This window comes from Schistocerca serialis, chromosome 3 (assembly GCF_023864345.2).
Source record: "Schistocerca serialis cubense isolate TAMUIC-IGC-003099 chromosome 3, iqSchSeri2.2, whole genome shotgun sequence".
Classification (NCBI taxonomy): Eukaryota; Metazoa; Arthropoda; class Insecta; order Orthoptera; family Acrididae; genus Schistocerca; species Schistocerca serialis.
This window is the reverse complement of record NC_064640.1, coordinates 943759623-943772701: the sequence shown is the minus strand read 5'-3', so window position 1 is coordinate 943772701 and position 13079 is coordinate 943759623. Positions and strand designations below refer to the sequence as shown.

Sequence of the window (13079 nt, the reverse complement as noted above, 5' to 3'; positions counted from 1 at the left end):
ATCATTATTTAGGGTCAACTGCCAATTTCCACACCATTCAGATATCTTTTTTAAATCATTTTGTAATTTGTTTTGGTCTTCTGGTGACTTTATTAGCCAATAAATGACAGCATCATCTGCAAACAACCTAAGACAGCTGCTCACATTGTCTCCCAAATCATTTATATAGATAAGGAACAGCAAAGGGCCTATTACATCTACATCTACATCTACATCTACATCCATACTCCGCAAGCCACCTGACGGTGTGTGGCGGAGGGTACTTTGAGTACCTCTATCGGTTCTCCCTTCTATTCCAGTGTCATATCGTTCGTGGGAAGAAAGATTGTCGGTATGCCTCTGTGTGGGCTCAAATCTCTCTGATTTTATCCTCATGGTCTCTTTGTGAGGTATACGTAGGAGGGAGCAATATACTGCTTGACTCCTCGGTGAAGGTATGTTCCTGAAACTTCAACAAAAGCCCGTACTGAGCTATTGAGTGTCTCTCCTGCAAGTCTTCCACTGGATCTATCATCTCCATAATGCTTTCGCGATTACTAAATGATCCTGTAATGAAGAGCACTGCTCTCCATTGGATCTTCTCTCTCTCTTCTATCAACCCTATCTGGTATGGATCCCACACTGGTGAGCAGAATTCAAGCAGTGGGCGAACAAGTGTACTGTAACCTACTTCCTTTGTTTTTGGGTTGCATTTCCTTAGGATTCTTCCAATGAATCTCAGTCTGGCATCTACTTTACCAACGATCAACTTTATATGATCATACCATTTAAATCACTACTAATACCTACTCCCAGATAATTTATGGAATTAACTGCTTCCAGTTGCTGACCTGCTATATTGTAGCTAAATGATAAAGGATCTTTCTTTCTATGTATTTGCAGCACATTACACTTGTCTACATTGAGATTCAATTGCCATTCCCTGCACCATGCATCAATTCGTTGTGGATCCTCCTGCATTTCAGTACAATTTTCCATTATTACAACCTCTCAATATACCACAGCATCATCTGCAAAAAGCCTCAGTGAACTTCTGATGTTATTTATGTACACTCCTGGAAATGGAAAAAAGAACACATTGACACCGGTGTGTCAGACCCACCATACTTGCTCCGGACACTGCGAGAGGGCTGTACAAGCAATGATCACACGCACGGCACAGCGGACACACCAGGAACCGCGGTGTTGGCCGTCGAATGGCGCTAACTGCGCAGCATTTGTGCACCGCCGCCGTCAGTGTCAGCCAGCAGTCTTTAACACTGGTAGCATGCCATGACAGCGTGGACGTGAACCGTATGTGCAGTTGACGGACTTTGAGCGAGGGCGTATAGTGGGCATGCGGGAGGCCGGGTGGACGTACCGCCGAATTGCTCAACACGTGGGGCGTGAGGTCTCCACAGTACATCGATGTTGTCGCCAGTGGTCGGCGGAAGGTGCACGTGCCCGTCGACCTGGGACCGGACCGCAGCGACGCACGGATGCACGCCAAGACCGTAGGATCCTACGCAGCGCCGTAGGGGACCGCACCGCCACTTCCCAGCAAATTAGGGACACTGTTGCTCCTGGGGTATCGGCGAGGACCATTCGCAACCGTCTCCATGAAGCTGGGCTACGGTCCCGCACACCGTTAGGCCATTTTCCGCTCATGCCCCAACATCGTGCAGCCCGCCTCCAGTGGTGTCGCAACAGGCGTGAATGGAGGGACGAATGGAGACGTGTCGTCTTCAGCGATGAGAGTCGCTTCTGCCTTGGTGCCAATGATGGTCGTATGCGTGTTTGGCGCCGTGCAGGTGAGCGCCACAATCAGGACTGCATACGACCGAGGCACACAGGGCCAACACCCGGCATCATGGTGTGGGGAGCGATCTCCTACACTGGCCGTACACCACTGGTGATCGTCAAGGGGACACTGAATAGTGCACGGTACATCCAAACCGTCATCGAACCCATCGTTCTACCATTCCTAGACCGGCAAGGGAACTTGCTGTTCCAACAGGACAATGCACGTCCGCATGTATCCCGTGCCACCCAACGTGCTCTAGAAGATGTAAGTCAACTACCCTGGCCAGCAAGATCTCCGGATCTGTCCCCCATTGAGCATGTTTGGGACTGGATGAAGCGTCGTCTCACGCGGTCTGCACGTCCAGCACGAACGCTGGTCCAACTGAGGCACCAGGTGGAAATGGCATGGCAAGCCGTTCCACAGGACTACATCCAGCATCTCTATGATCGTCTCCATGGGAGAATAGCAGCCTGCATTGCTGCGAAAGGTGGATATACACTGTACTAGTGCCGACATTGTGCATGCACTGTTGCCTGTGTCTATGTGCCTGTGGTTCTGTCAGTGTGATCATGTGATGTATCTGACCCCAGGAACGTGTCAATAAAGTTTCCCCTTCCTGGGACAACGAATTCACGGTGTTCTTATTTCAATTTCCAGGAGTGTATATTGTGAATAGCAATGGTCCTACAACACTCCCCTGTGGCACACCTGAAGTCACTCTTACTTTGGAAGACTTCTCTCCATTGAGAATGACACACTGTGTTCTGTTATCTAAGAACTCTTCAATCCAATCACACAATTGGTCTGATAGTCCATATGCTCTTACTTTGTTCATTAAACGACTGTGGGGAACTGTACCAAACTCCTTGTGGAAGTCAAGAAACACAGCATCTACCTGGGAACCTGTGTCTATGGCTCTCTGAGTCTTGTGGACGAATAGCGCAAGCTGGGTTTCACACGATCGTCTTTTTCGAAACCCATGCTGATTCCTACAGAGTAGATTTCTAGTCTCCAGAAAAGTCATTATACTTGAACGTAATATGTGTTCCAAAATTCTACAACTATAACGCTACCTTGGGGAATGCCAGAAATCAGTTCTGTTTTACTCAATGACTTTCCATCAGTTACTATGAACTGTGATCTCTCTGACAGGAAGTCACAAATCCAGTCATGTAACTGAGACGATATTCCATAAGCATGCAATTTCACTACAAGCCACTTGTGTGTCACCAGAGTCAAAAGCCTTCCATAAATACAGAATAAATCTGAAATCCCTTGTCAATAGCACTAAACACTTCATGCAAATAAGGAGCTAGTTGTGTTTCACAAGAACGATGTTTTCTAAAGCCATGTTGACTTTATGTCAATAGACCATTTTCTTCGAGGTAATTCATAATGTTTGAACACAATATATGTTCCAAACTCCTGCTGCACATTGACATTAATGATGGGGGCCTTTAATTAAGTGGATTTACTCCTAATACCTTTCTTGAATATTGGTATGGCCTGTGCAACTTTCCGGTCTTTGGGTACGGATCTTTCGTCAAGCGAATGGTTGTATATGATTGTTTAGTATGGAGATAATGCATCAGCATACTCTGAAAGGAACCTAACTGGTGTGCAGTCTTCTCCAGAAGGCTTGCTTTTATTAAGTGATTTAAGTTGCTCCACTGCTCCGAGGATGTTTACTTCTATGTTATTCATGTTGGCAGCTGTTCTTGATTTGAATTCTGAAATATTTGCTTCGTCTTCTTTTGCAAAGGCATTTCAGAAGGCTTTGTGAATCATTAATTTATCATCATCATTAATTTAATAAGTCATGGTTGCAAAAAAGGAACACAAATTATTTACAGGGAGATGGAAAAACTGGTAGAAGCTGATCTTGGGGAAGATCAGTTTGGGTTCCAGAGAAATCTAGGTGCACATTAGGTTGTACTGACCCTTCGACTTCTTGTAGAAGATAGACTGAAGAAAGGCAAACCTACATTTACAGCATTTTTAGGTTTAGCAAAACTTTTGAGAATGTTGTTTGTAATACATTCTTGGAAATTCTGAAGGTAGCAAGAATAAAATACAGAGATTCAATGGTTATCTACAACATGTACAGAAACTGCACTGTGTTTTAAGAGTCACAGGACACAGAAGGGAAGCAATAGTTGTGAAGGGAATGAGACAGAGTTGTAAGCTATCCCTCATTTCATTCAACCTGTACATTGAGCGACCAGTAAAGGAAACCAGTAAGAAATTTAGAAAGGGTGTTAAAGTTCAGAGGGAAGAAATTCTTGCTGAAAACATTGCACGCCATTTGCACATGGCAAAACACTTTGAAAATCAGTCTTGTGTCTTGAAAAATTTTATAAGATGATTATCAACTAAAGTTAAACAAGGATGAAAGATTAAGTCAGATATTACTGTGTGAATTAGATTGGGAAATGAGTCACTAAAAGTGGTGGATGAGTTTTCCTATTTTGGCAGATTAGATTAGATTAGATTAGTACTTGTTCCATAGATCATGCATACGATACTATGTAATGATGTGGAACATGTCAGGTTAATAAAAGGTGTCTATACAAAATATTAAATTACACAAAATATTACATGACATTTAATATTTTTAATTTCTTTTTGTGTTTGGTGGGGGTTTGGGAAATTACCCACTTACTATATCCAAAAATTTATCTAATGAGTAGAAGGAGTTGCCATTAATAAATTCTTTTAATTTCCTTTTAAATGATATATGGCTATCTGACAGACTTCTGATGCTATGAGGTAAGTGACCAAAGACTTTTGTGGCAGCATACTTTAACCCCTTATGAGCCAAAGTTAGATTTAACCTTGAGTAGTGAAGATCATCCTTACTCCTAGTGTTGTAGCCATGTACACTGCTATTACTTTTGAATTCGTTCGGATTGTTAATAACAAATTTCATAAGTGAGTATATATATATATGACTCCTTACCCTCTCCCTTAAAACCCACATCCTTTCGTCTTTCCCTCTCCTTCCCTCTTTCCTGATGAGGCAACAGTTTGTTGCGAAAGCTTGAATTTTGTGTGTATGTTTGCGTTTGTTTGTGTGTCTGTCGACCTGCCAGCACTTTCATTTGGTAAGTCACATCATCTTTGTTTATATATATATATATATAATAGAGGGAAACATTCCACGTGTGAAAAATTATATATAAAAACAAAGATGAGGTGACTTATTGTACGAAAGCGCTGGCAGGTCGATAGACACACAAACAAACACAAACATACACACAAAATTCAAGCTTTCGCAACAAACTGTTGCCTCATCAGGAAAGAGGGAAGGAGAGGGGAAGACGAAAGGAAGTGGGTTTTAAGGCAGAGGGTAAGGAGTCATTCCAATCCCGGGAGCAGAAAGACTTACCTTAGGGGGAAAAAATGACAGGTATACACTCGCACACACACACATATCCATCCACACATACAGACACAAGCGGACATATTTAAAGACAAAGAGTTTGGGCAGAGATGTCAGTCGAGGCAGAAGTGTAGAGGCAAAGAAGTTGTTGAAAGACAGGTGAGGTATGAGTGGCGGCAACTTAAAATTAGTGGAGATTGAGGCCTGGCGGATGATGAGAAGAGAGGATATACTGAAGGGCAAGTTCCCATCTCCGGAGTTCGGATAGGTTGGTGTTGGTGGGAAGTATCCAGATAACCCGGACGGTGTAACACTGTGCCAAGATGTGCTGGCTGTGCACCAAGGCATGTTTAGCCACAGGGTGATCCTCATTACCAACAAACACTGTCTGCCGGCGTCCATTCATGCGAATGGACAGTTTGTTGCTGGTCATTCCCACATAGAATGCATCACAGTGTAGGCAGGTCAGTTGGTAAATCACGTGGGTGCTTTCACACGTGGCTCTGCCTTTGATCGTGTACATCGTCGGGGTTACAGGACTGGAGTAGGTGGTGGTGGGAGGGTGCATGGGACAGGTTTTGCATCAGGGGCAGTTACAAGGATAGGAGCTAGAGGGTAGGGAAGGTGGTTTGGGGATTTCATAGGGATGAACTAACAGGTTACGAAGGTTAGGTGGACGGCGGAAAGACACTCTTGGCGGAGTGGGGAGGATTTCATGAAGGATGGATCTCATTTCAGGGCAGGATTTGAGGAAGTCGTATCCCTGCTGGAGAGCCACATTCATAGTCTGGTCCAGTCCGGGAAAGTATCCTGTCACAAGCGGGGCACTTTTGTGGTTCTTCTGTGGGGGATTCTGGGTTTGAGGGGATGAGGAAATGGCTCTGGTTATTTGCTTCTGTACCAGGTCGGGAGGGTAGTTGCGGGATGCGAAAGCTGTTGTCAGGTTGTTGGTGTAATGATTCAGGGATTCCGGACTGGAGCAGATTTGTTTGCCACGAAGGTTATTTCTCTAGACACAAATGAATTGAAGACAACTTTCAACATTAATTTATTGCATTCTGCCCAATTGTAAACATCTTCATGTTGTCATTTTTTCTCTCTAAGAGGAGTTCTGATGTTTTATCAGTGACCATGATGTCACTGCAATCAGCAAAGAGAACTTTTTCTTCACATCTCACACTGTCTGGAAAGTCTTCTATATACCGGGTGATCAAAAAGTCAGTATAAATTTGAAAACTTAATAAACCATGGAATAATGTAGATAGAGAGGCAAAAATTGACACACATGCTTGGAATGACATGGGGTTTTATTATAACAAAAAAAAAAAAAGTTCACAAAATGTCCGACAGATGGCGCTGGACAGCAAAAAGTCAGTGACTGCACGTGACAATCGTGTAGAGAAGAAGCTGTAATGAGAGAGAGAATCAGATGCGCCAGCACTCGCAGCATGTTGACGTTACCTGAAAAGGTGCTTTTAGTGAAGCTGTATTATCAGAATGGGGAATGTGCTAGTTCAGCGTTATGATCCTAATGCCATAGGAGGTGGATTTGAATGGGTAAAGGTCCATTGACAAATGCAGCTGTGGTGAGAATGATTTCGAAATTTGAAGCCACGGGTTGTTTAGATGATAGACCCTGTAGTGGCCGACCGAACACAAGGCGTAATGCTGCTGAGATAATTCAGGAAGAAATGTAGACTGTAGCGGGTTCATCTATGCACGGGGAAGTCAGCGCTCATGTAGTCGCACGTCGCACCGGCATTCCATACACTACTGTTTGGTTGGCACTGAGGCGTACCCTCCGATGCTATCTGTACAAAATCCATCAGCACCATGAACTGTTACCTGACGATTTAGTGAAGTGGAGGGCATTTGCGATGTGGACGTTTCAAAAGATGACGGAAGATGATGATTGGTTGAGTAATGTGTTGTGGACCGACGAAGCTCATTTCATGCTCCGAGGGTCTGTCAACGCCCACAACTGCAGAATTTGGGCTACTGAAAATCCTAGAACTGTCATGGAAACTCCATTGCATGATGAGAAAGTCACGGTATGGGTTGGATTTACCACATTCACCATTATCGGGCCATTTTTCTTTGAGGAAATGTGTGATTCTGGTTTTGTAACTGCTACCGTGATGGGTGAGAGGTACGCCAATATATTACAGAATCGCATCATCCCCAGCCTGGCTGATAAACACTTGCTGGAATGTACAATGTTTATGCAGGATGGCGCTCCACTCCATATTGCTAAACGTGTGAAAGATCTCTTGCGTGCATCGTTTGGTGATGATCATGTGCTCAGCTGCCACTTTCACCATGCTTAGCCTCCCTGGTCCCCAGACCTCAGTCCATGTGATTATTGGCTTTGGGGTTATCTGAAGTCGCAAGTGTATCGTGGTTGACCGACATCTCTAGGGATGCTGAAAGGCAACATCCGACGCCAATGCCTCACCATAACTCTGGACATGCTTTACAATGCTGTTCACATCATTATTCCTTGACTACAGCTATTGTTGAGGAATGATGGTGGATATATTGGGCATTTCCTGTAAAGAACATCATCTTTGCTTTATCTTACTTTGTTATGCTAATTATTGCTATTCTGATCAGATGAAGCGCCATCTGTCGGACTTTTTTGAACTTTTGTATTTTTTTGGTTCTAATTAAACCCCATTCCAAGCATGTGGTCAATTTGTGCCTCTCTATCCAAATTATTCTGTGATTTATTGTTTTCAAATTTATACTGACTTTTCGATCACCCGGTACATTAAAGAACATAACTGGACCCTATACACTACCCTGCAAAACAGCTATGTTTATATTTTTCTTGACTGATAGTTGTTTTACTAAAAATTTATCATTAGCAGACATGTGACCAATTTCCACTTTTTGCGCCCTGCTTTTGAAGTGAGACTGAAATCACTAATTTACTATTCATCTTATACCTAGCAGTTATAGCTTGCTCAATAGTATTTTATGGCCAACAGAGTCAAAAGCCTTGTACAAGTCTAAGAAAATGCTTTTAACACAATTATCCTTATCAAGAGCTTCAAGTACCACTTCTGTGAATTCTGCAATCGCCAACATTGTACTTTTTCAACATGTGAAAGCAAACTATGCTTCATTAAATAGGTTATATTTGCTCGTGTGACTTTTTTTAGCAAGGGCACCACTTGTGGATTCTTTAGGTATTCTGGGAAAACACCTTAGCTAAAACATTCATCGATTATTTTTGTTAATGGTGGTTGTATGCTAATCTATGCACATCTTCAGAACAGAGACAGAAATCTTATACATGCCTGCTGACTTCTTATTTTTTAATTGTTGTACTGTCTTCCTAACTTCAGCCTCTTTTGGGGGAAACATCATGATTGTCATTGCTGTATAAATCACTTTGGGTGCGACATGTGTTTTAGAAAGATTTTGCTGAAGCTTCTCCACTTATTAGAGAAATAATCATATATATTCAGTGTCTGTTGTTTCAGACACATCTGAAAGAACTGACACCATTTTGATCCTGCAGCCACTATGAATCAAGACACAAAGAAATTAAGGATGTCAGCTGCCAGAGGGCATTAATTTATATCAATGGGGAAAGTTGAAAATTTGTGCCATACCGGGATTTGAACATGGGACTCTTGTTTACCAGGCAGATGCACTGACCACTATGTCATCTGGACACTGTGGTCACCCACCTGCATGGTCTGTCCAAGCATACCTACTCTCAGACCCAAATTCTCAACTTATAATACACACTACTGATGTCGTGCCCCTCCTCATGAACCTCATTACCACAGCATCTCACTATTTCCTGTAAGAGTTCAAGCTTCGTGTGCATTTGCACTGTAGGGATCATTGGCTGTCAAATAGGACACACCCTGAGGCTTCATGGAATTGTCTATTTTGTAATAGAGTAAAATGAGTTGGGGGGAGTAAGAATCATAGTGAAAAACCAAGGCTTGACTCTAATAAGGAAGTTTAAGTGGATGTAGGTTGCGATAGTTATGAAGGGATGAAGATGCTTTCACAGGAAAGACTAGAAAGGAGAACTGCAACAAACCAGTCTTTAGAATGAAGACAACAACAATAGCAACACACAGAGTATTTTCTGTCTTAATAAACCTATGTATTAGTCCAGCAAAGCATGTAAAGGTAGTCTAATTTGTTCCATACATGAGTACATTAGATAATGAATGTGAAAATTAAAGAAAATCTTTAGTCTTCACAATATATCTGTTACTAAAGCAAAGGCCTGATCAGCTTCTCAGTGATTGTGTGTGTGCATGTGTGTGTGTATTCTAGCACAATAAAGGATTTGTCTGTCAATGACTCAGCACCATATTTAAAGATGTGACTAATATCTTAACATGGAGTTAAATGCATTTTTATGAGATGTTGAACATAAGAAGGCTTCCAGTAATTTGCAGTGTTCAGCTGCTTACTAAAACTGTGAAGGGTGATTGAGAGATTATTTTGAATATTATTTCAATATTTATGAGACTGACACAAGTCTAGTGAACCACTTCATGATCATGACTGGAAATAAATTATGAATATAATGCAGTTATTCAAAGTTGTTATTTAAATTCTGCCCTTCTCTTCAAGCAAGATGTTGCTATTAATATTTTGTAGTAAACAAAAATCCAATTTTACCTGTAAGAATTTATATGCTTCATAGTAACAGGATATAATGCATCTGCCAATGTTATCTGTAACTGGTCAGAAAATGTAGAGCAATATTCTTGAGGAAATATCAGACATATTATGATAATGATGTCACACTGAGAGAAAGAGGAGGTCTTGTAGGAAAACCAAATCAGTCCATAATTTCAGAAAGGAAACATGTCAAAAGGAAACCTCCATAACTAAAAACATGTACTTCTTGTTCGAAGAGCATTGTTATTTCCTTAATAAATGAAACTTGTGGATGAATTGTTCATTCCACTTACTAAACTATACAAGTGTAGATAGTTATCAGTAATTAGAAACAAGGCTCCACCACTATAAGTAGGCATTTCCTTCTTCAGTTTTGCTATGATCACTGTAATCAGGCATGTGACTCCTTTTAATTACCTTTTACACAGTCAGATTTCTTGATACGTAAAGTTACTATGTCAGCTGAATTTTTTAGTATGTTTTGTGTTTCCTCTAGTGTATAATGCTCCAACGAAACACCATCTATTGCCAGAAGATGATCACCAGGCTGTAACGTGCCTGTCCTGTGTGCAACTGAACCTCTTCGAATATCAGATATGAGTAAAGAATCTCCTGGGAGGCGATTTTTTGAAGCTGCAAAAGAACAGTATGATTACAGGAAGATTGTGTATATACTTTTAAACAAATAGAGTACTTATTTTTCTGCAAGGAGACTTAATGCTAGATAGTAGAAACCATTATAAAATATTAACAATGAGACATATTGAAGTTAGATATTGAAATATTGTAGCTGACAAAGGCTTCCATGCCTTCAAGATCATGTCACTGTAACAGAAATTTCAGTACACTCATGTCCCTGTGGCCTAATAGTTCTGCTTGCCTGTTTCCCTATTCCCATGTTAAGATTATTTTATGAGGAGGTGTCAACCAATACACTTTCTGTTTCTCAGATTTCTTCATATAGTTTTCCTTTATTTTTATTTTTTTTACATTCTTTACTTCATATGACTGAGTACAACATATGTAAAATTAGACTTTATTTGCTTGTGTTAGTCAATACATTAGCAATTTGCATGTTCCATGGATCATAATTGGAATGTCTCATTATGTTGTAAAATATGTCAGTTAGTTTCCAATTATAAGACACTCCCTCAGTAAAAATATATAAACATGTCGACTATTTACATGATTGTCTTTGGGTATGTCTCATTATATTGTAAAACATGTCAGTTAGTTTCCAATTATAAGACACTCCCTCATTAAAAATATATTGACTATTTGTGTGATTGTCTTACAGTAATCTTAAGTTACTGTTTTTTTTTTTTCTTTTTTTTTCATGTGATGATGTAAGCATAGCTCTGACCATGCATACACTCACACTCACACACACAACACACATGCATTATAATATTACACAGTCATTAACAATTCTATGAAGCAGACAGAGTTGTGAAACAGTTAATACATCAGTTTCTGTTTGAAGTCAATTTTATTATCTATTAGATTCTTCATATGATGTAAGGAATAAATAAATAAACCACTGAGAAAGCAATCAAACAAAGATTTTTGTGGCTGAATACCTTGGCCTTTCTGTGCTGCACTAAGGCTGGCTGATGGATAGTGTAAGTTATTTCTCCTTCTGGTATCCTATTTATAAATATTACTGTTGTTTTTGACCTGTGACTGATTGTTGACAGCAAACCTCATTAGGAAGGGAAATCACTATGAGGCTATTGCCAGTATGCCCAACTGTTTAAAAAGAAACTTTCTTCATTCAAGCACTTGGTGTTGTATGCCCAATCAATCCTGTCATGATCAACAGAGATTCTAGAGGAGAGAACATACATTATCCTTATTACACATTTCTGGGAAACAAATACTTCTTCTTCAATGAAGAATTTTCCTAGAATATAATGCAATAAGAGACTAGTCCCTCCATGAATTGTGGACCCATGAAGCTGGATTGCTTATGTGTCTCAACAACACAAACTGCTAAACCATATGAACTACAGCCATTATGTTTCCTGAAGACATGCAGCTCTATTAAATGGTTTAATTACAGTGGCATATTTGTGCAGAAATTATTCTGCAAGTAAGTTGGCCTGTCTATGGATCTTCAGACGAGGAATACTCAGGAGGATATTGTTATCAGCAATAAATCTGTCATTCTACAGGTCATAGCATACAATATTAAATCTCTTAATTGCAGGGCCACATTTAGGATGTGTACACTCCTATGGTGAACCTGTGGTGTGGGAAAATTTTGTGATAACTATCCCATAAACTTGGCATTTTAGAGCAGTGTCATTATTTAATAGTATAAACTTTTACTATTCAATTTATGATTTAAGTAAACTGTTAAAATTAAAAACGAAGGTAATTTAAATCATTTAAGTATTTGACATGTGTTGTTAACATTACTATGAACTACTATTTTTAATAAAGAACAAAACATGTAAAATCAAAATTTCAGTTTGAAAAGTATCATACTCCATGGGTAACTAAAAGGAAACATATTTATTAGGAAAATTTAAGATAACAAGAAGAGTTTAACAGCCATGTAAATCTTACTTATATGTAATTCAAAGAAGATACTTTCCAAAATAATCAGCCTTAAAATGAAACTTTGAAATAATCTTATTGGCTAATTGGTTTGCTCCTACACTTCATTCTTATGATGCTATTCATAATATCTTCCCAGATAACTTGTGTTGTGTACCAGCTCAACAGGTACAATACTATGATATGCTGCCACCACATAAACACAACCACTTCCCTGGCATCTTCTCAGTTTCAACCACAGGTACTCAAAAACTTTCACTGATGAAATGTCATGTAAATGCCATCATTATTGTCAATAATATGTCTGTCTCTGTAACTCTTCAAGTTAATAAAGTTGCAATCAAGCTTCAAATTGACATAGGGTTGTCAGTTTCAATCATTAATCTACTGGCATACTGAAAATTAGGTTTTTTGGAGCTGACAGATTTTGAATGTTCACTGTTCTGTTACAGCAATCTGAAGAGTACAGTGAAAGGACCATTTTCAAGAGATGTTTCTTAGAAACAATTTATGGTACAGGCTGTGTTCATAGTAGTAAATTCAAGTAAAGCAACAAGTTTACTAGGACTGAATGTTTTCAGTGTTTTGTTCTTCATCATTCATGAGGGAGTGAATCAAATATAAACTGAAATTCTGAATGGAAAGTGAAATCAGCTGTTGCAACAATATCAGGAGGTTCTTACAGAATGAGGA

General features: G+C 40.0%; 1 protein-coding gene across 1 annotated transcript in view; it reads right to left on the bottom strand.

The window, feature by feature from the left end:
• Nucleotides 1-13079, bottom strand: part of LOC126471289 (glutamate receptor-interacting protein 1) — a 445652-nt gene that overhangs the window by 125967 nt on the left and 306606 nt on the right. Inside the window, exon 9 of the mRNA XM_050099408.1 lies at nucleotides 10242-10457. Coding sequence (XP_049955365.1) covers nucleotides 10242-10457 — 216 coding nt within the window. The remainder of the gene's footprint in view (nucleotides 1-10241; nucleotides 10458-13079) is intronic.